Source organism: Ursus maritimus, unplaced genomic scaffold (genome assembly GCF_017311325.1).
Source record: "Ursus maritimus isolate PB19 unplaced genomic scaffold, ASM1731132v1 scaffold_8, whole genome shotgun sequence".
Lineage (NCBI taxonomy): Eukaryota > Metazoa > Chordata > Mammalia > Carnivora > Ursidae > Ursus > Ursus maritimus.
Window position 1 is genome coordinate 71,040,982 of NW_024426996.1, and position 23,960 is coordinate 71,064,941.

Sequence of the window (23,960 nt, forward strand, 5' to 3'; positions counted from 1 at the left end):
ACTTGTAGGTTCAAGGTAAGGAGCTGGGATGCTGGCACCAAGGGGAGGCCAGACCCATGAGAGGTTTGGGAAGTAAATGGAAGGAGGAGTCAAAGATCTGGGTCCAGGAGAGCAGGCCTGGTTGGAAGGATGTGGCGGGCGTGGTAAGTAAGCATACCTAAGCCAGAGTGTGGCTGTGTGCAAAAAAGCAGAGAGGCCAGTTTGAGACATGTATTCACTCGGTAAGCATCGTTGAGTGCCATCTGGGTACGAGCCCTGTGCTTAGCAGACCTGAACGTCAGTGTCTATGTTCAAGAATTTCTAGTCCAGTAGAGAGGGAAGGCTGTGCACCAAAAAAAAGATGACTTCAGACACTTGCATGGCATAGGAGCCGTGAAGCCCAGAGGAGGCCTACTCAGCCCACACTGGGGCATGTGGGGAAACTTTCCAAAGGAGGTGGTATATATACTGATTTTTGAAAGGTAAGTAGCAAGGCTAAGATAAACCAATAAACAAATCCCCCTAAAATAGAGAAGGGGTTAGTGTAGGTAGGGAGAGTAAGGTAGGTGATTCACCCAAATGACACTCTTTTGCAGAAAAAAATGAGGCACAGCCAGAGTGACCATCTTGTGAAGGCTCTAAGCTGGCTCTGTGCCCCGTGTGAAGAGTGCTCTGGGGGCCTGGGAGCCACCGTGGACAGCGCTGCTGGCAGCACTGCTATTGCCCCTTCCATGGGCAACTGCAAACCCTTAGCTTTAAAGACCGGTCAGGGTTGCGATTTGTGTCAAATGATGCCATTTTTGCAGCAATTAAGAGCACGGAGGGCTACAGGCTGGCTCTCCCACCTCTGGCGGGTAGTTCTTTCTGAACATAGTTTCCTAGCCGATGACACAATGCCCCATGATGGTGCTGTTCTGAGAATTACATGATGTAATGCATGGAGTGACCTTAGCACTCAGGAGAGGTCATTATTTTTGTTAGTTATTTGGCAACGAGTTCTTCTTTTGGCCGGAGAAGATCACTGTGTACGTGCCAGCCCCTCCCCAGGTGCTTTCTGTGTGTCATCTGATCTCATTGTTGCAACTGCTGTATTACGTGCAGACTTTTATGATCCCCATTGTATAAATGAGGCTCCTGTGGCTTGGGAAGATTAAGTTATTGCTCAAGGTCCCATGACCGAAAGCACGAACAGTAGTAGTGAGTCTGATTGCAGTTTCTATCAGCTTCAAGGAATGTTTGCTGGCTTGCCATGTTGATTTCTCTTAATATATTGACAACGTAATGGGATGTGGCAAGGAAAGAGAATGAGCAGTCTTGATCGAAATCATATGAGAAAGCTTGCTACCTGGCTCAGAATGTGCTCTGAAGCTCTCAGAGTTCAAGGCTGTCAAATTTTATCATCTGTCTGTCCACCCTGCCTATTATCTATCTATCTATCTATCTATCTATCTATCTATCTATCTATCTATCTATTATCTATCTATCTATCTATCTATCTATCATCTATCTATCTATCTTGGCCAGGTGATGTGGGGGATGCCTCAGGTAAACCACTAATTGCTTAGGGAAGAAAATAAAATGGAATTATGTGAGCTTAAAAAGTCCCGTAGCATTGCTAACATAAATTGTCTTGGTGGGGCTAGAGAAACTACTGAGTCTGAGGTCTTGCCAAGGGAAATGTCAACAGTATTTATAAATTCATCATGAAAGAGAGCTTCATGATCCACTTACACAAAGTGTGAGCCCAGCCCAGGCTGGGGGGTTGGCAGGATGGTTCAATATATGAAAATCAATTGACGTAATGCCCTTTGGCAACAGAGCTCAGGACGAAAACTACATGATCATTTCAACTGATGCAAAAAAAAAAAAAAAGCATTTGGCAAGATTCATCACCCTTTTGTGATAAAAAAACACTCAACAAAATAGGGATAGAAGGCAACTACCTCAACATAATAGAGGCCAGATATGAAAGCCCACAACTAACATCATGCTCAGTGATCAACAACTGAAAGTATCTCCTCTAAGATCAGAAGCAAGGCAAGGATGCCTCCCCTCACCACTTCTATTCAACATGGCATTGGAAGTCCCAGCCAGAGCAGTTAGGCAAGTGCTACAGACTGAATGTTTGTGTCCTCCCCAAATTCTTATATTATAACTTAACTCCCCGTGTGAGGGTTGGAACTAAGGCCTTGGGGAGGTAGTTAGGTCATGCGGGTTCCCCCTTACAAGGAGGCACTAGCTCCCTTGCACCTCCCACCATGTGAGGGCACAGCAAGAGGACAGCCGTCCGTGAACCAGGAAGGGGGGATGCCTCACGAGACATCAAATCTGCCAGCGCCTTGATTTTGAACTTTCCAGCCTCCAGAACTATGAGAAATACATTTCTGTTCTATTAAGTCACCCAGTCTATGGTATTCTGTTACAGCAGCCCAGGCATACTAGGACAGCAAGAAAAGAAAGCTGCAAAAAGCATCCTAATTGGAAAAGAAGATGTAAAACGATCTCTGTTTGCAGATGACATGGTCTTACATATAGAAAGCCCTGAAGATTCTACACAAAAACACTGTTCAGCCAAGTTGCAGGATACACAGTCGACATGCAAAAATCACTTGCATTTCTATGCACTAACAGCAAAAAAATCTAAAAAGGAAATTAAGAAAACAATTCCATTTAGAATAGCATGAAAAAGAATAAGATATTTAAGATAAGCTTCGCCAAGGAGGCAAAAGACTTGTACACTTCTGCAAGACATTGCGGAAAGAAATTAAAGGCACAAATAAATGGAAAGATACCTCATGTTCATGGATTGGAAAAGTAAATATTGTTAAAATGTCGGTACTACCCAAAGTGATCTACAGATTTAATGCAATCTCTATTGAAATCTTACAGGCATTTTTCCACAGAAATAGAGAAATTAATCCTTATTCATATGAAATATTAAGGGACCCTGAAATAGCCAAAACAATTTTGAAAAAGAAGACCAGAGTTGGAAGTCTCACACTCCCTGATTTCAAAACATATCACAAAGCTACAGTAATCAAAACAGTGTGGTCCTGGCATAAAGACAGACACACAGATCAATGGAATAGGTAGAGAACCCAGCAATTAGGCCTTGCATACATGGTCAAATTATCGTCCACAAGGGTGCCAAGACACTCAATGGGAAAAGAACCATTGCCTCCACAAAGGTGTTGGGAAACGGGCAATTCATATGCAAAGAGTGAACTTGGACCCTTACCTTACACCATATAAAAAATAAACTCAAAATGGATTAAAGACCTAAATTCAAGACCTAAAATTATAAAACTCCTAGAAGAAAACATAGAGGAAATACTTCATGACAATGAATTTGGCAATGATTTATGAGCTAAGTCACCAAAAGCACAAGCAATAAAAGCAAAAGCAGACAAATGGGACTACCTCAAACTTAAAAGCTGTTGTGCATCAAAGGACACAATCAATGGAGCGAAAATGCAAACTGTGGAATGGGAGAAAAATTTGCAAATCACACATCTGATAAGGGTTATTATACAGAATATATATAAAGTATGCCCGTAACTCAACAACAACCAAAACAAAGAACTTAACCAGAAAATGGAAAAGGATAGACATTTCTCCCCAGCATGATACACAAATGGTCAACAAGCCCAGGAAAAGCTGCTCAACATCACTCCCCATTAGAGAAATGCAAATCAAAACCACAATGAGCGATCAGCTCACATCCACTAAGAGGACTAAGTGTAGAAACAAAACAAACAGAAAATAACAAGCGCTGGTGAGGAGGTTGAGGAGGTAGAGAAACTGGAAACTTTGTGCAGTGTTGGTGGAAATACAAAACGATGCACCCACTGTGTAAAAGTATGCCGGTTCCTCAAAATAGGAAGCCTAGAACTCCCGTATGAACCAGCAGTCTCACCTCTTGCCATATATCCAAAAGAACTGAAAGCAGGAGCTTGAAGACATATTTGCACATTCGTGTTGATACAATGTAATTCGCAATAGCCAAGGGGTAGAAGCAACTCAAATGTCCAGGAAGGATGAATGTATCAGCAGGATGTGATATCTACATACAAGGAGGTATGATTTAGCTTTCAAAACTAACAGATTCCTGTCACATGCTACAATGTGGATGAACCTTGAAGACATAATGCTAAGTGAAATGAGCCAGTCACAAAGACAAATACCATATGGTTTTACTTATATGGGGGTACCGAAAATAGTCAAATTCATTGCAATGGAAAGAGAATAAGGTTGTCAAGGGCCGAAGGGAGGAGAAACGGGGAGTTAGTGTTTAATAGGTATAGAGTTTCAGTTTTGCAAGAAGGAAGAGTTCCAGAGATCTGTTGCACAACTATATGAACAGAGTGACCTCTACTGAAGTGTATATTTAGAAAAGATTAAGATGTGTTGGGGTGCCTGGGTGGCTTAGTCGGTTACAGGCATTTTTTGAAATCTTGATTGAAATCTTGATTTTGGCATCTTGATTTTGGCTCAGGTCATGATCTGAGGGTCATGAGATCGAGCCCCGCATCAGGCTTCACGCTGGGCATGGAGCCTGCTTAAGATTCTCTCTCTCCCTCCCATTCTGCCCCTCCCCCAACTCCTGTGCACACACAATGGTTCTTGGGTGTGCTCTCTCTCTCTCTTCCTCAAAAAAAAAAAAAAAAGATTAAGATGGCAAATTTCATGTGTTTTTTTTTTACCACAATAAAAAATAAAAAATATATATATACTGGCAAAGACAAAAAAAAAAAGGCAAAAAGAGAAAAAGGATACTTAAACATGGCAAAATCTTGTTAATCCTTGAATCTGGTGCTGGGCATATGAGGTTCACTGGATTTTTTTTCTTTTAAAAGTAAGCATTATACCCAACATGAAGCTTGTACTCACAACCCTAAGATCAAGAGTCATGTGCTCCACCAACCGAGCCAAATGGGCTCCCTGGTTCCCTGGATTCTATTTAATTCTGCACACGTTCGAATTTTCATAATGAGAAACAGAGGCCCCAGAAGGTATTACGTTTACGATCTTAAGGTCTTGGCACTTGCCTTGGCGACATTTGATTTCCTTTGAGAATATCAAAAGCTATTTTGATAACTTGACACGTAAAGCCTTAATGGATGGGATAAAGAATTGTGAGCGGAGGAAATAAATTTGTATTTCCTGTTTTGTTTGGAAAATATAATAAAAGGGGTCGAGGAGAAAATGTGCCTGAGGGTTGGAAACTCCTCTCTTCCAAGAGCAGCCAGCCTACCTGAACTCACTGGAGAGCCCTGTGCCCCAGTCCCTGTTCCTCCGGCCTAGCAGAGCAAGGACATGGGGGATGGAGAGGAAGATACTCTCTTATCACTGTCACCTCCTCAACCCGCTGCTTCTCCCACAAGCCTGCAAAATCTGAGAGGACAGGGCTTTCAGTGGTGGTTATTCCCCAGGGCAGACTGTCCGTCCAACAAATGTCACTGAGTGTCTACCCTGGCCCAAGTATTGCTCTGGGCACTGGGGTTGGGGTCAGCTGGGAACGGAGAAGACTCAGTCCTGCTCTCGGGGATAGTCAGCAAACAGTTGCCTGGAGGATGCCAGGGGCTGATGCATGCTCTAGAGGAAGATGGGGTTGGGGGGTCGGCGGGGGCTAGGGGAGACAGAATAGGTGAGGAGGTGGGAAAGTGCTCTTTTAGACAGACGTTGAGCAGAGGCCTCCCCCGACCTCCAGACCCCAATATCCATCTCTATTGGATACCCAGCGGGCATCCCAAACTTTGCAAGCCCTTTGCTGATTTTACCCCAAACCCATTCTTTCTACCGTCTCCCCCTCTCTGTCAATGGCAACCCGGTTTTCCCAGTTGCTCGAGTTACAAAGCTGACATCATCCGTCCTGCGTTCAAAACTCCTCTTCCATTCAGCCAGAAACCCTGCTGCTTCTACCTTCCAGATGCCCCAAGTCCCACCCCTTCTTTCCACCACTTCCAGTGCCACCTTGGTCCCAGTCGCCACCACCGCCTGCTTGGGTTTCGCCCTCACTCTTCACTTCATCTCTGTGTTCTGTTCTCGCACCTTCCAGGGTCAACTCCATAACACAGCAGCTTTCAGCCTTAGCTGGAGCAGACCCTCCCACGGCCCTCATATCACCCGGACTGAAAGTGTAGGGGCCCACAGGCTCCTCCCTTCTGGTGTCATTTCCTATTTTTCCTCCTTGCTCACTCGGTCATCCACACTGGCATCCTTACTGCGTCTTAACCATACCAAGCACACTCTTGAATTAAGAGCACTTTTCTCAGGGCACTTGGGTGGCTCAGTCAGTTAAGCATCTGCCTCTGGTTCCATCTCCATCATGTCTAACTCACATTCTCTTTTTCCCTCCCGCCCCCCAACTGGAATATAAACTCTGTGGAGGTATTAAGGCATCTATTCTTGTCCCTATTTTGCAAATAAAGAAACTGAAGTTTAGGGAGATGCGGGAAATTGTCCAAGCGAGTAAGAAAGGGACAGGTAGAGATTGGTACGCACATTTGTCTGACCCCAAAGACCATGGTCTTCACTTCTACCACTCCCTGGCCTTTCTGCCTCAAGCTTAGGGAAGAAGACATGGGTGGAGAGCTTTCCTCGAGTGGCCAGCAGAGCCTGGGATGCTTAGGCGGTCACGAGGCATTCTGAGGTCAGCAAGCAGTCCAGGGGGTGGGGACACATGGGACAGGTGCAGAACCACCAGCGGAAGGGGCCAGAGTGCACAGGGTCTCGGGACCCAGAACAAAGCAGGAGTGTTGGTTTTATGTGATGCCCATCACAGATTTCCGAGTAGGAAAGTGATATACAGAGTTTTAAAGAAAGATGAATGTGGCGGTTTAAAAATCCGTCCACAAATTTCTCCGACAGACACCTCTCTTTAAAGGGAGAAGCCTGATGTCCCTCCCCTTGATGGTGGGCGGGACTCAGTGCAGCACTTGGCCCGAATGGTGGGGGTACGTGATTTCCCAGGCTCGGCTGCCTCCACGAGTTGCTGGGGTGCAGGGTTTGCTGCCCACATTGTGTGTTTCCAAGCTGTCTGTCTGGATTCTTCTCCCAACGCTCCTTCGCGACTCCTGCACACCCTCCCGCCTGCACTCCTCTGTCAATCCGCTGTGCCCCTGGCCCTGCCTTAGCCCAGAGCCCTTGCTGTGTCTCTCACAGCTCTCGTCAACCCTTGTCCCTCGTCTGTGTGTTGCTCAAGTGCATGCTGGCATTGTGAATGACATCTGTCCTGCGATCTTGACCCCATGGCTGGCTTTCTGCTGGTTTTGACCTCTCATTTCTGATGCATGCCTGGCCCCCCAGGCTTCTTACCCACCAGGTGCCCCCAGCTCACTCCCAGGACTGTTTCCTTTACCTCTTGGCCTGCCAGTGCTGCCAAGCTAGCAACAGCGTTAGCTCCACCCAGGGATGTCCAGATACCCGCTCGTAACAACCTTGTTCAGGCAGGAAATCTTGGCTTTGTGTTGTTCCCCTCTTCTCCAAAGCAGAAAGAGTGTCTTTAAAAAATTTTCACTTTTGGACTAATGCAAAATCCAAAAGTCTCTTAGCTCTAGAACAGCTGGGTCCCTGTGTGGTTGTCTGTGTAATACACTAGTACGTACCATTTGAGTATTTGTAACAGTGCAGCCTACTTAACACACTTCTACACCTTTTTCATTTCACCCTCACTACCACTCCCATGGTGATAGTAAATAGTAATTCTTCCATTTTAGGAATAAGGAATGAATCGACTTTTTATTAAGAGTCTTATTAGGGGCGCCTGGGGGGCTCAGTCGGTTAAATGTCTGCCTTCAGCTCAGGTCATGATCTCAGGGTTCTGGGATCAAGTACCGTGTTGGGCTCCCTGCTCAGAGGGGAGTCTGCTTCTCCCTCTCTCCACTCATGCTCTCTCTGTGTCTCTCTCAAATAAATAAATTTTTTTTAAGAAACAAGTCTTATTATTGGCCAACCCAATAATGGGTTGGGTTTGGGTTTGGGCCAAACCCAAAAACAAATGACATTTGTTTCCCTCGATTTAAAAATGACTACTTAATGGGGCTCCTGGGTGACTTGGTGGGTTAAACATCCGACTCTTGATTCTGGCTCCGGTCAGTATCTCAGGGTTGTGGGATTGAGCCCCACGTCGAGCTTGGCAATGGGCATGGAGTCTGCTGGAGATTCTCTCCCTCTGCCCCACACCCCCTCACGCAAGCTCTCTCCTTTTCAAATCATAAATAAATAAATAAATAAATCAAATCTTAAAAAAATAAAAAATATAAAAATAACTACTTAAATATTCAATAGTTGTGCTACGGACTGAATTGTGTCTCCGAAGAATTCATATGTTGAAATCCAACCCCTAATGTGACCGTATTTGGACAGAGGGCCTCTGAGGTGGTAATGGAGCTTAAATGGGGTTATACAGTGGAACCCTGATACATAGGAGACATGTCTTTATAAACAGGGACACTCGAGCGAGGACACAGGGAGATGGCAGCCACCTATAAGGCAGGAAGAGAGGCCGTGCTGGGAACCCACCACCCAGGGACCCTGAGCTTGGACTACCAGCTTCCGCAATTACAGGAACATAAATGGCTGCCGTTTGACCCACCCAGGCTACGGTATTTTGTTGTGGCAGCCTGACCTAAGACAAGTTGTAATCTTCAATAATGAGTAATTCTGAGCATTTCGAGAAAGAAGTGACTCTACAGGATAAAGGTTGGTTCTGTTTTCCTAATTTGTAACAGTCCTATGATATCATCGCTCTTAGACGGGAACCACATTTTTCTTAGGGTTGGACTTCAAATGAGTTTGCTTCCAAAGCCCTCTGGTTTCCAATAGTTACTTTATTCCCCAGCCCTGCTACAGGGAAACAGGGTAACAATTGTGTAATGATTACTTAACAACTGCAAAGTGTCCCACACCTTCTCCTCTTGTCTAATCCACTTTTCAGGAAAAGCAACAAGTAAGGGATAATCCTTTTCCCTACAATTGAGCAGCTAATAACGATGTCCTCGGTAGTGGAGGTTCTTGGAAGAAGGAAGAATGTGCATTTGTGTGTGGCGGGGGGGTGGGGGGTGGTAAGTGCAGGGGTCCTCAAGGGCCAAGACCATCGAGAGCCTCACAAGTTCCCTCATGTCTTGCAATGTCTGATTCAAGTCCCACTTCTTGGACTTGGGTGGCTTCCTAACCATTCACTTTCCCTTGAATTCCTATGAATTTGATCACCTGTACTATTTCTATTTCAAGTAATGCTTCCAAACTTATGCGGTTATATAAACATGTCCTGAAGCTATGTGTCTTGTCTCCTAGACAGATGCTACCCTAGAAAATTATCCACAGAGGTAGGGTGAAGTGGGTGGAGGGGTGGCAGCCACAGATGAGAAATAATACCCATTAAAAATCCCCATATGGCTCTGTGCTGATCACAGTAGGCAATTAATTAATCCTGGCTGAACTCAATGGGGGCACACTTACTCCGTGGGCCTCGACGGCTCGTCATGCTCAGGGAGCGAGTATCAGAATCTTCCTGCACCGGCTCCTGCTGGTGGCCCAGGTGGGGACTTTCAGACACCATTTCCTCGGGGCCAGCGGTGGGCAGCTGTGGGCAGAGGGTCAGAGGCTGTTACTCCCAGGGCTTCGGTTGTCTCAGATCCTGTCTGGGGATGAGGTGGGTCACTGAGCGAGGGGACAGACCTTAATACTATTCAGATCTAGATAACCGTGGTCCCATCACCTGTGTCAGAAAAGGGGTGCCAACCCTGAGTTTGTCTAAGAGGGTTCTTGTGAAATTACCGAGGCATCCCCAAATAAAATAAATGTTTCCACTCTTTCTATGTGTAATGTGCAGAGCTCTGCAGAAATTGGGTGGAAAAGGGAAGCAGGAAAGTCATGGCCAAACTATGTGATCCTGGATTATTCAGGGCAAAGACTAGCCTCTGGTGCCTTCCCCTGCTCCCCGAGGAGGGGAGGCTGGTGAGCAGGGTGGCAGCGGAGGCCAAGGCTGGGCCAAGGCTGAGCCACGGCGTTTGGGGCAGACAAAGGCTTGCCTCTGAACTCCGAGGAACTGTGGGACTTTGGGCAAGTTACTCAACGGCCTAGCTGCCTTCCTTCTATGTCTGTAAAAGAAGGGAGGTGAAAACAGCCCATTCACAGAGATGCTTGCTGCTTTGTATCAGGCCAGGTGCAAAGCACAGACATTGTGATTTAAATGAATGGCCTGGGCTGGAACTGAGGCTCCGACTTAAAAACAAAACAAAACAAAACAAAACAAAACAAAACAAAACAAACCATTCCCCCAAATGCCATTCTGAAGTGCCCCTGGGGTTAAGAAACAGTCCTCTGGATTTCTTGCAAAGCCCCCCAAACTGCTCCTGCTCCGTGGTCTGCAGTCTGGGCTCCTGCACGGTTTAGATCCAGGAGACATGCCTGGTATTAAGATTGCCTCTCCATCCCTCCCTCTTTTTCCTGTCCCGTCTGTGCTCACACCCCGTAATAGCCTGTCACCTCTGCTCACTGTGCCTGTAGCCCTTGAGCTAAGGACTTGCACTCTTTCTGTCCGTGCTGGGTCCCCTGCCCCGGCTGCAGAGCCCCTGGGGGTCCTGTAGGAAGGGATTAAAGCTCCCTGAGTGGCCAGAAGGACTGGCCACGTGGCCAGCAGCGCCTCCCGTGCCCTGGCCCTCCCCTAGACTACTCCATCCCAGCTGCAGGAGCCGCAGAGGCCGCCCCTTGGCCGGTTGGCCCCAGCCAGAGTGTGCTGGGTAGGGTGCAGGGCGGGGTAGAGAGAGGGGGCTTCTCCCAGACTTCAGCTCCCCTGGTGCCTTCCCCACTTCCCCACCTCCCGGCTACCCTCTCCAGGCAGCTCCATCACGTGGCTGCTGGCTCAAAATGGCGCTTCCTCCCTTCCCTCCCCTGCTGGCATCTCCATTATTCCAAGCAAATTGCCTCTCGGCAAGATCTTCCTGCCTCCCCTTCTCCGAGGACAGGGGCTCCTGACCCTGGGAATTTATTTACCTTGAGAAGGCTGGTCTTGCAGGGGGATGGATGCTCCCAGCCAAGGAGGGTCACTCCTGTGGAGGAGAGCTGGGGGGTGGGGGGTGGGAGCCTCCGGTTTAGACTGAAGCTGAATTCGGGTTTGAAATTGGAGAAAGGGGGAGTTCCCCACGATTAGTAATCCTGCACTGCCATCTATCGCCAGCCTCAGTTCCTGGCCTTTGAGGACGACACTCAAAAGACTCCTCTGGTTTCTGGACTTCTCTCTCAGGAGATGCGAGGAACCTCGGAAGGAAAATGCCCAGGGTATCCAGCACGACCTCCTTATGAGGGTCACCTGTGAGGCCCCACACGGGTCCTACAACCAGCACCTTCCACCTGCATCCCTGCCTTTTCCAGGGAGCACCCCCAGGAGGAGGTGTGGTCCCTTGCAGGTGCGAGCACCTTGTCATCAGCCCCGCGCACAGACACGTGGTCCCTAGCCCCACCTACCCTTTTCTTCCTTTTTTGTCTTGCAACCTTTGAGGTTTTCTTTTGTCTTCCCACACCTGTGTCCTCATCATTTTCGATGAACTCCTTTGAAAAAATGCAAAGGGAAGAGTCATCACTTGGTCTGCCTGTCAGCTGGGAAACAAAATCCAGTAAGAGAGGAAGAGGGGAGAATTTTAGGTATTAACATGAAAATGGCCATCTTGCTCCCTCCCTGTCCCAGATCCTCCTTTGTGCACACGACGTTCACTGTGCTTCCAGAGAGACTTCCTGGCCTCAAAACACATGATCTAATGATGGCCAAGGACAAGCGAATCTGCCAGGACAGCCGGTGTGTCCAGACGTAGGACCCCAGCACAGAAAGACCTTGGAATCAGACCTGGGGTTTCAAAGGCTGGGCTCCTTTGCAACCTCCCCTCCCCCCCAGCCTCAGTCTCAGGTCCAGAGTAATGAAGATACATGTTCAATCGCCATGAGGTTTCAATGTAAAGAAAATGTTTGCAGGTCTTTTTGAAAACGGAGAAACTCCTTCACGGTGTTAACTTTGTTTTCTTTTTCCACGTTACACTTTCTAAAGTTTTAGTTATAAAATGTTAAAGCCTAATGCTCTGAAGTGTCAAGCTTTAAACTTCTCTGGTCCTAGAGTTTTACAAACTGGGGCGCAATCACCTCTGGGTGTAAACAAGGTTGCAAGGTAACCCCGGAACCTCTCCCTGTTACACTGAATTCCTTAGAAAGGTGTTCAAAATGAAACTGGGATTTTTTTTAAAAGATTTTATTTATTTATTTGACAGAGAGGAGGAGCACACACAAGCAGAGGGAGCTGCAGGCAGGAGGAGAAAGAGAAGCCAACTACCCCGCTGAGCGGTGAGCCTGATGCGGGGTCCGATCCCAGAACCCTGGGATCATGACTTGAGCTGAAGGCAGACACTAGCCAACTGAGCCACCCAGGCGCCACCCCCCACCTTTTTTATTTTCGTACTGAAGTAAACTTGGAACACAAAGGATAGATTTCAATGATATGATTTAAGATTTCAAAGAAACGTCATGCACGATGCTGAGCCAGTCTCCACCTGCACATCCCTGCCCTTGGTCGTCGAGCTCAGAGGTGGCAAGAACTTGGGTTGGCAGAGGGAACTGGGATCCCACCAAGCAAATGTGCATAGCTTGGGCTTGTCTTTGTCCAAGGGACCTGATCTCCATGACTCATCCTCTGGGTGCAAGCGCCATTCTTACTGGGGCCTCACAATTCAGGGCCACCAGGTAGGGAGTATTCTTATCTTAGGAGTTGGCCGACTGAGATTATAGGATGTTGATAAGACCGAGGTGTGCAAATATGTTCCTTAACTCATGTCGAAGTTCTCACTGGCTTAGCATAGATTTCTGAGAAATTTGGGATTGTTTTGCTTTTTTTTTTTTTTTTTTGCTTTCCAATAATGTTTTGATTCTCTGTCAGTGGAAAAGACACTGATTCTCTGTCAGTGTCTAGTAGGACTGCAAATTAGGTGGAATGTAAACTCCATGAAGGCCCAGGGTTTTGTTTGCTGCTATAACCCCAGGGACCAGAGGCACAATGAATGTTTGTCGCATGAATGCAAAAGCAGATGTAGATTTATGTGGTTTGCCAGGACTTGATATCTTGCTTCAAGTGAGTGTGCATGGTTTTAGCTGCGTAATGCGTTCCTTCTGGCTTCAGAAGTACTCAATAGAAAACAGCCTATCTTCTCCGTTTCTGCCTCTGTGATCTCAAGTCAGTGGGCTCTGGAGCCAGGAGAGAAGCTAGGCTTGAGAGCAATAGCTCTCTGTTCTAAATCATGTTTAATGATGTTTTGTAAACGATCGGTTGGACATTGCAGGACTCCTTGAGACAGAGGATTTTATTAGCTGTTATAATCGACGATTATTACCTTCATTCTGAATTTCTCTACAAATCAATGTGCTTCAGCAGAGCTGACTCAGCAGCCGGTGGTAACTCAAAACCGCCATGTGTGGAAAGTCATGAAGCGGTGAGGACGCGGCTCCAGAGCATTCACAGAGAGGTGTGCCCCTGGAGAGCCTGCAAGGATGCATTTCCTACGCCGTCAGCCCCCATCCCCAGCACGCGCCTGACACAGCACCCTCTGCGTGCAGCAATAAATGCAATAAATGCTTGTTGCTGACCTAACGTCCTCACTCACAAACACTTGTGCCATGAGTGCCGTGCACACACAAACACACCTGTAGGGGAACATCTAAGCAACCACTCACCTCTGTAATTATTTTTACTTTTTCTTCCTTGGGATTCATTTTGGCTGCGATGGCTGCTCCTGGACAGGGGGGAGAAACACAAAACACAAGGAAGTCAGCCCTGTGAAAAATCAGCGACACATCTTTCTTACTACAGATACATATGAAGCTGACCTCGATGGTTAGTGAAGTCTTGGAGCTGAGTAGATGTTTCATTCCCAAGGAATATGTGCTTGCAGACCCAGACTGGTGGAAATGAGCCCCAGAGGAAACGGAAGGATGCCAGACCTTTCTGATCCCATGAGCTCGGCAATGAGCCTGGCCATGAACCTGGCGCCTCCATGCAGTGGGTGAGAGTGAGAAAAAGTTTGGCCCTCGGAGTCACAGGACCCTGGTGGGCATCCAGTTCATAGCTTCTCCTTTCCCCTCAAACCTCCGCCTTCCCACCCCTTCCTCACTCTCTCCCCTTGCCCTTGGTTCATTTCACTGAACAGAGAGATGACACCAGAGGGGGGTCTCCCACCCCCCGCCCCTCTCCCACCCTCCATTGTTTCCACTCACTATTGTGCCCATCCCTGCTCCCATCTAGGCTGGGACCTCAGCCTGTGCACCGGGCCCCATCACCTCCCTTCTCTGAGAACATGAGCTGACAACTTCCCCCTCTCTTCTGGATAATCACTTCTTCCTGCTGTATTGGCTCATTTCTCTCTGTGAACAAGCTGCTGCAATTGGCCCCTTCTTTAAAAGGGTTCTCTCTGGGGGCGCCTGGATGGCTCAGTGGGTTGAGCAACTGCCTTTGGCTCAGGTCATGATCCCAGGGTCCTGAGATGGAGCCCTGCATCAGCCTCCCTCCTCAGTGGGGAGTCTGCTTTTCCCTCTCCCTCTGTGTGCGCGCTCTCTCTCTCTCAAATCAATCATCAATCAAACAATCAATCTTCAAAAAATAACTAAAAGGGCTCTCTCTGGACTTCACTTCTCTTTCCAGCTAGTGCTCAATTTTTTAACCTTCTATAGGAAAGCTTCTCAAACCCTCTTTCTGAATCAGTTTGCTGGGCCGAGCACTCCCTGAAACTGCTCTTGTCAGGGTCTCCGGGGACCTTGCTTCGCCACATCTATGATCAATTCTCAGCGCTCATCTTATTTGAACCTCAGAGGCATTTAGTAACAAAAGTGACCCATCCCCTGCTTTTTTCTTGAAATGGTTTCTTCACTTGGCTTCTGGGATGTGTTTTTTCTTGGCGTTCCTCCTACACCCTTCAGACTCCTGGGCGGCTCTATACCTGCCTGCAACTCTCCAATCACCACAAGAGGGGCTCCACTGTGCCCGTACTCATCTCATGGCGGTCTTACCCTGTCTCTTGGCTTTAAATGCAGCCCATCTCCTGATACTCCCCACACTTATATTCTCGGCCTACACACCTCCCCCGAGTTCCAGACTCATGTATCTGGATGCTTGATGGATACCTTCACTTGGCCTAACATGCCCCAGGTGAAGCTCCCTGTCATCACCCCCGAATCTGCTGCCAACTTCCTTGTTGCAATAAACAGAACTCATTTGTCTTAAGCCAGAAATCTTGGAGTCCTTGACTCCTCTGTGACTCTCACGACAGACTACATGCAATCCATGAAATCCCGCCAGCTTCACCTTCAAATTATATTGAGAATCCAACCTCTAAGCACCTCTAAGCACCTCAATCCACCTTTAAGCACTCCACTGTTATCACCCTGGTCAGGCACCATTGTCTCTCACATGGCCTCTTGTAAGACCCTCCTAACTTTTCTGCTTCCCACCTTGCTCACCTACTGTTTGTTCTTTGAAGAGAGTGAATTGTTTAAAATTCCAGTGCAATCATTGTCCTTCCTCCACTCAAAATCCAATGACTTCCTTTCTTCACAGAGTAAAATCCCAAACCCTTTCCATTGCCTACACGGCTCTGCATGATCTGCCCTTGAAGCCTCTGGCCTCAGGGCCTTTGCACTTGCTGTTCCCGCTGCCTAGAACCTCTCTTGCCCAAGATAACTGTACAGCTCCCTGTCTCTTTTAATTCCTTCAGGACCCTGCAGAGACCCTTCAGAGAAGTCCTCCCAGAACACTCCTAAGACAATGATAACCTGCCCCCCTCACCGTCCTGGAATTCCCTAACTACGTTATAATGACTTCTTTTTCCATAGTACTTATCACCACTCTACATATATATTTATTTGTTATGTCTGCCCTTTCCTGTTAGAATATAAGCTGCAAGAGGGCAGGGACCTTTGTTCGTTGTTTACTGCCAGAGCCTAAGAGTATGGCACACAGTAGACATTCAATAAATGTGTTTCAAACGAATGACTAAATCGCTATTTATTGGCTGCGTCTCCTGTGGCCACCTTCTGGAGCCCCTTGAAATCTTCATTGTCCCCTTTGGGCTGCCGCAAAGATCAAATGGGAGAACACAGGGAGAACCGCTGGGGCTCATGAATCATAAGCCCTTCCTAATATCCTGGGATCTGAATCTCAGCTGGGCCCTGTCATTGAAGCAGCTCATCTGAGGTGTTCAAGGTTGTCCTGACCCTGATGGGAAATTAGCATATTCAAGGGACACAAAGCATCTGAAAATCTGTGGTCTCCCCTCCAGACCTCCTTACAGGTTCCCAGAAGTGGTGGAAGGAGATCGATGACAGCAGCTCCAAAAATGAAAGGACAGAGGAGGTGATCCAGACAGAACGAGGGACAGAGAACAAGAACAGAATGCCGGAGGACGCGAGAGCTCTGTCGTGAACAACTCCGGTAATTAGGAGCTGGAAAAAGAGAACTGTGATGTATTTTAGGAAAGAAAGAATCTTTCTCAATAAAGACACACACAAAAAAAAGTTATATGTGAAACAGAAGTAAAAGTGAAAAATGTAACAGAGTTGATTTTTTTCTCCTCATTCTTTCCTGATCATTACCTTTGAATGAGTTTCTCAGGAAATCAAATGACATCAAAATTTATTTTTTCGTGAGCACAGTTCCTAAGAAAAGATAAATCAGTACTGCCCAACTTTAATATGCAGCTTCATCACCAAATGCATTGAGCACTTGTTAATAGATTCCTATTGGCATCATCAAAATAAGAGCCATAATTTACCGCAGACTCACTCTGTGCTCTCTCTAGATGGATGCTACCCCAAGCCTTACGACAGCTCTGTTGTACATGCCTCAGTTCCCCTGGGGGGGACGAAAGCTTCCTCTGAGGTTAGCCTCTGGCAAGTTACACGCTTTGTCCAAGGTTATAGTCATTAAATGTCACATTCGGAATGTGACCCCAAGACTTGGTGATTCCCCAGGCCTCCCCATGCCGCTCTACCTCTCTGTCCCACCGTGTGTTCCTGCTTTTGTAATGATGTCAGTGGCTAGTGTATGCTAGTCCGCTATCCTGGAAATATGTACAACTGAAAACTGCAGAGTATTGCCCCAGTGAGAAAGGGCTTTGGCTACTTTAGGTCAATGATTTATTTAACTTAGTGCAGAAATCCAAAGACATTTTTCTAGGAAAGTACTGATCCCTTCATCCAAACAAATGGACTGTCTCTGAGAGTCATGAGTGGGTCAGAGTCATATCCAGAGGACCCTGTGACAAATTCTACGGGATGTAGGGAAAAGAATGAAGGTATATGATATGAGATGCATTGTATATATCCTTGGGCTGCTTAAAAAATAACACAGTATGAGTGTCCTATTCCAAAACAGTGAGAACATGGGTATATAGAAATAGCAAGACCTTTGTAAAACATTATATGAACCTGGGTCCCCATTCCAGCAGTATTTATCAGTGGTGCAATCTGGAGACAATGCCTTCACCTCTCTGAGATACATTTCTTCTCCTGCAAACTTATGATAATAATTTGTGCTTCCAAGAGTGATGATTCTAGAAGAGCTAGATGATAGAGCGTGTGGGTAAAATGCCTAGCATGACCAGGCTCTCAAAATTGGTAAGTGCTATTGTTAAGAAAAGGTGATGTTATAGAGAGAAAGTAGAAGAAAGGAGTGGGAACGGAAAAAGAGCTTAGAGGACAGAAGGGGAATCATAAGAAAGACCAGAGGTGACATTCAAGTCCCCCATTACCATCTTTGGTTCCCATTTTCAACCTCCTGGCTTCAAAACCCAAGGTCCCCGCTTTCCTTTTCCCCAGTTGGGCCCAGGGCAGTTTCCCTTCTCTCTCTGTACTTCTGAAGCAGCACCCCCTCCCCGCCCCAGCCCCACATGCCCATGGGCACTTCCTCTCTGTGTACCGTGCTTAGCTTGCTCTGTCCTAGCTTGTTAGGGTTGGAGCCTGGAGCCCTCGCAGGTGCCACACACACCCCTTCTAAGTTCATTATCTAATTCTACAAGGTAGTCCAGCCACAGCTTCCCTTTGTATAAGGTTAGTGACATAGAGCTTTATAGAATCATTTAATCAGACATAACACACATCGCCCTGGAAGAGCACGTATAAATGCCACCCTTGAGCTGCACTCTGTGGTCTATGCCCCGTGCATTTCTGTGATAAACTAAGGGCTCCCAGGCCTTCTCTGGCAGTAGTCCACTGTGCTTCGAGCATGTTCGGCTCTTTTATAAATATCTGATGGTGCTTAGCTAGTTGTACTGTTAGCATCTGTTTATAGGTCTGTCTTCCAAGTAACCTCTGAGCTTCTGACCCCGTCTCATGCATTTCTGTCCACTCTGAACTTCAGCACATTGCCTGGTGCATTGTTCACGTTCGCTAAATGTTGGAGTGAACGACCCTTCAAATGTGCTCTAGGAGATAGGCATAGAGAGATATTTCATTCTGGAGCTGAATTTGTTTGCAGAAGAGGTTATATGAAAATCCAACAACAGACATGTCTTTCCCATGAGACTTTATTAGCTTTCCATAGCGCCTCTCTGCAACGAAGGCAAACCGGCAGTATAAATAACAGCCAGCAGATTTTCCTGGGGTTGTTTGGAGGGGTGCTCCTCTGCCTTTTGTCTGTAATGGCTCTTTCTCTGCCTAATGCCAAGCAGAATGAAGTTTGCAGTAACTAGCACTTTGCCCCTTGAACCAATTTGAACTGAAAGTCAGAAATGCAACACGCCGCAAATGTTTCCGCGACACCGGAACACAACAGGATGGCGCGAAAGTCCCAGGAAGGAAGCAGAGCGACCCATCTGGGAGGAATTCCACCCAGGGGCAGTGAGGAGCCAGACTTCCATTTCCTGCCAACCAGACACCAGACAGCAGCTCAAAGCAAAGCGGCCCGAGCAATGCTCTATGATTCAATTCCAGAAAGAAAAGCGTAAATCACAGTGATGAGAACCCCTACACTTACAATTCATTCAATCCGCTCAGGGTACCGAGGGGGGAGGCTGACTGCCAAGCCCGGGTCACCGGACGCAGGACACCACTGCTGCAGCCCTGTCCCGGTAAGAACGGATTACCTCAAGGAACTTTACAAAGCCCTTTGCAGATTCCGCTTTCTGGGATGAAAGGAAACATGGAGAGAGGCGAGGCTTATGTTGAATCTTCTAAAAGAATCCAAAAGGAGAGGCTGACCATTGGGGCGGGCGCTGGGCTGCTCCCCGGGAGGCTGCAGCCATCTGGGAGCAAACACACCCGCTTAGCAACACGTTCCTACGGGAGGTCACTCGGTGACTTTTTTTTCTTTTAAAGGGACAGGTTGCTTCCAGTAGTGGAGTGTAAACGTGCTGGGGGAGTAGAGTAGCACAGCCCGCAGGGGGAGGACAAGGAGGAATCAGCCTGGAGCAGCGGATCAGAAATTGGGTGAAGCTTTAGGAGCTATGCCCTCCCTCCTGTCATCAGGGTCGCTGGGCATTTCTGGAAAAGGACAGGCGACGCTCAGAGTTGGGCGGTTCAGAATCCTGCAAGGTCACCGTTACAGGGCCGTGTGTCTGACTTTCTGCAGAAAGAGTGTGCGGCCGTGCTGCCGGGCACCAGTGAGTGTGGCACGGATGTGCCTTCCAGTTGAATGTGGAGCCGAACGTACAGGATTAATCTTCACTTATCCTCTGAAACCCCCTGAAATAGCTGAAAGAGAATATAAATGGTCCGGCTCAAAAAAGCTAAGGTAATGGGAGAAGAGGCAAAGCAGGCAGAAGAGTAATGGAATGAATAGACCAAGGAAACCCACACTCCAAGCTCTCTAGCGTGTGTGTGTGTGTGTGTGTGTGTGTGTGTGTATCTGTGTGTCCTTGCGCGTGTATCTGTGTGTCCTTGCGTGTGTATCTGTGTGTGCGTAGGAGGAGGCAGGAAGATATAAGAATGTGGAAATGAGCCCATCCGTTCTGCAGGATTCCAGAGAGGATTTGGCTCAGTAGTGCGATGGGCTGAATTGTGTCCCTCCAAAAAAAGATACATTGGAGCCCTAACCCCCGGGACCTCAGAATGTGACCTTATTTGGAGAGAGGATCTTGACAGAGGCAGTCAATTTAAAAAGAGGTCATTAGGGTGGACCCTAACCCAATCTAACTGAGTCCTTATAAAAAGGGAACATTTGAGGACAGAGACAGACATGCATGTGGGGAAAATGATGTGAAGATCCAGGGAGAACAGCATTTACGAGCCAAGGAAGGCCTGAAGCCACCAGAAGTTGGGAGAGAGCCTGGAACAGATTCTCCCTTACAGCCCCCAGAGGGAACAGATCCTGCCAGTACCCAATTTCCTTTCTATATTATATTATATTATATTATATTATATTATATTATATTATATTATATTATATTATTTATTTTACTTTATTTCCTAACAAGTGATTTCTTGACTCTTGCCTCCACAATTGTGAGACCATACATTTCTCACCATGTATGTGGTACTCTGTTATGGCCTCCCCAGGAAACGATTATCGTCAGATATCAAGGCAAGTGGGGCGAAAATGCAAGAAGATGTGAAAGGCTCTATATGGAAGGCCTAGATCCTTAGGACCCTCCCTTGCCCCTGGCAGCCTGAGAAATAAGCCCATCCTCCTTACTCTCCCTTTTTGTACCCCCCGCCCCCCAAAGGAGATTGGAAGCTTAGAGGCTACTTCTCTAGGGAAGTTGAGCCAGAGACACTCTGGTCTCAAGTTCCCAGGTACAGTGGAGGGTGGGTATGCCTCAGGGCTGAAAAGTGGGTAGGGAATGGAGAGGTGCACAGGGCTCTTTCCTTCTCACAGAACTGAAGGAGCCAGACACATACTTCTGCCTCTCCCTGTCCCACCTCCACCAGCACCGAACTGGAAAACATGGAAAATTATTTTCTGGAGAAACAGAATGGTCACAAAAAACAGAATCCAGATGTTGACATTTTTGGCTCTTCCAATGAAAAACTAGCATATTGCCCTTACAAAAAAGCATTGCAGAGAAAATGAGGGGATCTCAGGTTAAGAAATTCCACATTTTAAACAAAGGTTTATTTATTTATTTTAGAGAAAGAGTGCATGTGAGTGAGAGGAGAGGCATAGGGAGAACAGGAGGAGGAACAGAGGAGGAGAGAGGGAAAGAATCTCGGGAAGATTCTTCACTGAGTGTGGAGCCCAACTTGGGGCTTGATCTCACAATCCTGAGACCATGACCTGAGCCAAAACTAAGAGTCAGTGGAGCCACCCAGGCATCCCAGTCATGACTTTTTTTTAAAGCAAAGGATGAGTCAAACGCCCTGTGACAGAGTTAGAAAGAGAATTAATGATGTAAAAGACAGATTTAGAAAGTTAAAGTGTGATGTGAGAGAGGGAAAAAAGAATGGATGGGGGACTCGGAGGAGCACTGAGGAGGTGAGCCCCAGGAGGAGAGCAGGGAGGGTGGAGGTGAGTGCCGGATCTGAAGTGAGGGATCTTGGTCAATTTCCTTACCTTTTCCAGGTTTCAGTTTCCTCATCTGTAACATGAGATTAATAGCAGTAACTGCTCCGGAGGGTTGTTACGAGAATTATTAAGTTAATATTTGTCAAGTCCTGGCATACAGTGAAAGCTGTAAGTCTTATTAAATGTGAAAATACAAATGTGGATGTGATCTTAGTTAGCTCAGCCTGCTTTAACCCAGCCATACCATAGGCTGGGTGGCTGAAACAATAGAGATTTATTTTCTCACAATCTGTAGGCTCGGAAGCCGAAGAAGATCAAGGTGCCAGTGCAGTAAATTCTGGTGAGAGCTCTCTTTCTGGCTTGGAGATGGGCAGCTCCTTGCTGTGTCTTTGCATGGCCTTTCCTTGGTGCACTCAGATGGAGAGAGAGAACTCTCTTCCTTTTCTTACAAGGCCACTGATCCTATTGGATTAGGACTCCACTCATCTGACCCCATTTAACCTTAATGACTTCCTCAAATACTAATCTCCAAAAACAGTCACACTGAGGGTTAGGGCATCTACACGTGAGTTTGTATGAGGGGGGACCCAGTTTAGTGTATAGCAGGTGCTTATTGTAACAGATCATGTATTTGAGGGGATCAAGTGTCACAAGAGATAGGATCTGTTCACTACCCTTGTGCTAATCAACCTTTTGATTATGACTTCTCTGATATTTTAATATTTAGCTAAACGAAACAAGTTCATAAGAATTACATATGTCAGAATGTTCTGAAATTATTAAAAAGCATAATTCAAAAACATCATTTTTTAAAAAAAATTTCTTATGCAAGCAAAATAAATGAATCTAGCAGATTTGTCTTAAATCAAAATGCAAAAATCTCATTCTTTTAGGGTAAGTGTTTCGAGCTGGCTAGAGTTTTTAATCAAGAACAAGTGTTGAATCACATCATAAGCTTTTATTCCTGCATCTTTTGAGATAATCAAAATATGATTTTCCTTCTTTCATCTTTTAATGTGGTGAATTACATTAACAGGCTTTTGAATGCCAAATTTTTCTAGCCTTTCTGGGTTATACTAAACTTGGTCAAGATAATCAAAAAATTAATTCTTGGATTTAGTTACCAATATTTGGATTATTATTTTTTTTTTGCCTTTGTGTTCGTCAGTGAAATTGTACAATTGTTTTTCTTTCTTGTGTTGTCCTTGCTTTATTTTAATATAAGGGATATTTGAATCTCATAAAAAGCAAACGAATCTCTCTGTGTGTCCCTCTCTCTTGTTCTCCCTCTGCCTCTCTGTCTTTGTCTTTGTATCTGTTTCTCTCTGTCACACACACACACACACACACACACACACACACATGCAAACACACATGATCTGTTCTGTAAACTTGTCTATAAAACCGTTTGGATCTGGAGATATTTTTTTATTGTATTAAAATACATATAACATAAACTTTGTTGTTTTAGTCATTTGCCCAGTTATATTCAGATATATTTCACATATAAAATTGCATTAGCTTTTAGGTGTGCAACATAATGATTTATTTGTATACATTGCAAAATGATTGCCACAATAAGTTCAGTTAACACCCACCACCTCACACAGTTACAATTTCTTCTTGCAATGAGAGTTTTAAAGATCTACTCTTCTAGTAACTTTTAAATATATATCTTAGCCATTTTAAAGTGTACAATTCAGAGGCATTAGTTATATTCACCGTGTTGTACAACCATCACTACTATCTCTTTCCAAAACGTTTTCATCACCCCAAAATAGAAACTCTGTACCCATTAAACAATAACTCTATTTCTCCCTCTGGTAACCTAATCCACCCCTTGGCAACCTCAAATCCCCACTCTCTGTCTTTATAAATTTGTCTATTCTAGTTATTTCATATAAATGGAATCATACAACAATTGTCCTTTTGTGTTTGTCTTAATTCACTTAGCATAATGTTTTCAAGGTTTATCCATGTCGTAACAAGTGTCAGTACATTATTTCTTTTTAAAGCTGAAGAATAATCCATGGTATAGATACACCACATGTAACTTTGGGCATTTATGTGCTTATGGGCACTTCAGTTGTTTCCACTGTCCAGTTAGTGTGTATAAAGTTGCAACGAACAGTCACATACGAGTGGCTTTTGGAGTCTGCTTTCAATTCATTTAGATAGATACCAAAGAGTGGAATTGTTGGGGCATGGGGTAATTCATTAACTTTTTAAGGAACCGCCACTGTTTTCCACAGTGGCTGAGCCATTTTGTGGTCCATCAATCATGTGCAATTTTTGCACATCCTTGCCAACACTTGTTATTTTCCACTTTTTTGATGATAGTCATTTCAGTAGGTATGAAGTGGTATCATACTGTGGTTTTAATTCACATTTCTTTACGAGTAGTGATGTTGAGCTCTGTAATTCATTGAGTTTATTGGCTAATCGTGTATCTTCTTTGGAGAATAATGTATTTGTGGAGGGTGGGGGTGGTTGTAGCTCAATTTGTGACCCA

The 23,960-nt window shown here is 46.0% G+C and overlaps 1 protein-coding gene across 1 annotated transcript in view; it reads right to left on the reverse strand.

Annotated features, from left to right (window-relative positions):
• CC2D2A (coiled-coil and C2 domain containing 2A) overlaps positions 1-19,215 on the reverse strand; it is a 132,766-nt gene extending 113,551 nt beyond the window's left edge. Inside the window, exons 1-4 of the mRNA XM_040625335.1 lie at positions 18,983-19,215; positions 13,693-13,751; positions 11,449-11,532; positions 9,442-9,565 (exon numbers count right to left, since the gene is read on the reverse strand). Coding sequence (XP_040481269.1) covers positions 9,442-9,565; positions 11,449-11,532; positions 13,693-13,731 — 247 coding nt within the window. The 5' untranslated portion in view covers positions 13,732-13,751; positions 18,983-19,215. The remainder of the gene's footprint in view (positions 1-9,441; positions 9,566-11,448; positions 11,533-13,692; positions 13,752-18,982) is intronic.
• Positions 19,216-23,960: the final 4,745 nt, after the last annotated feature.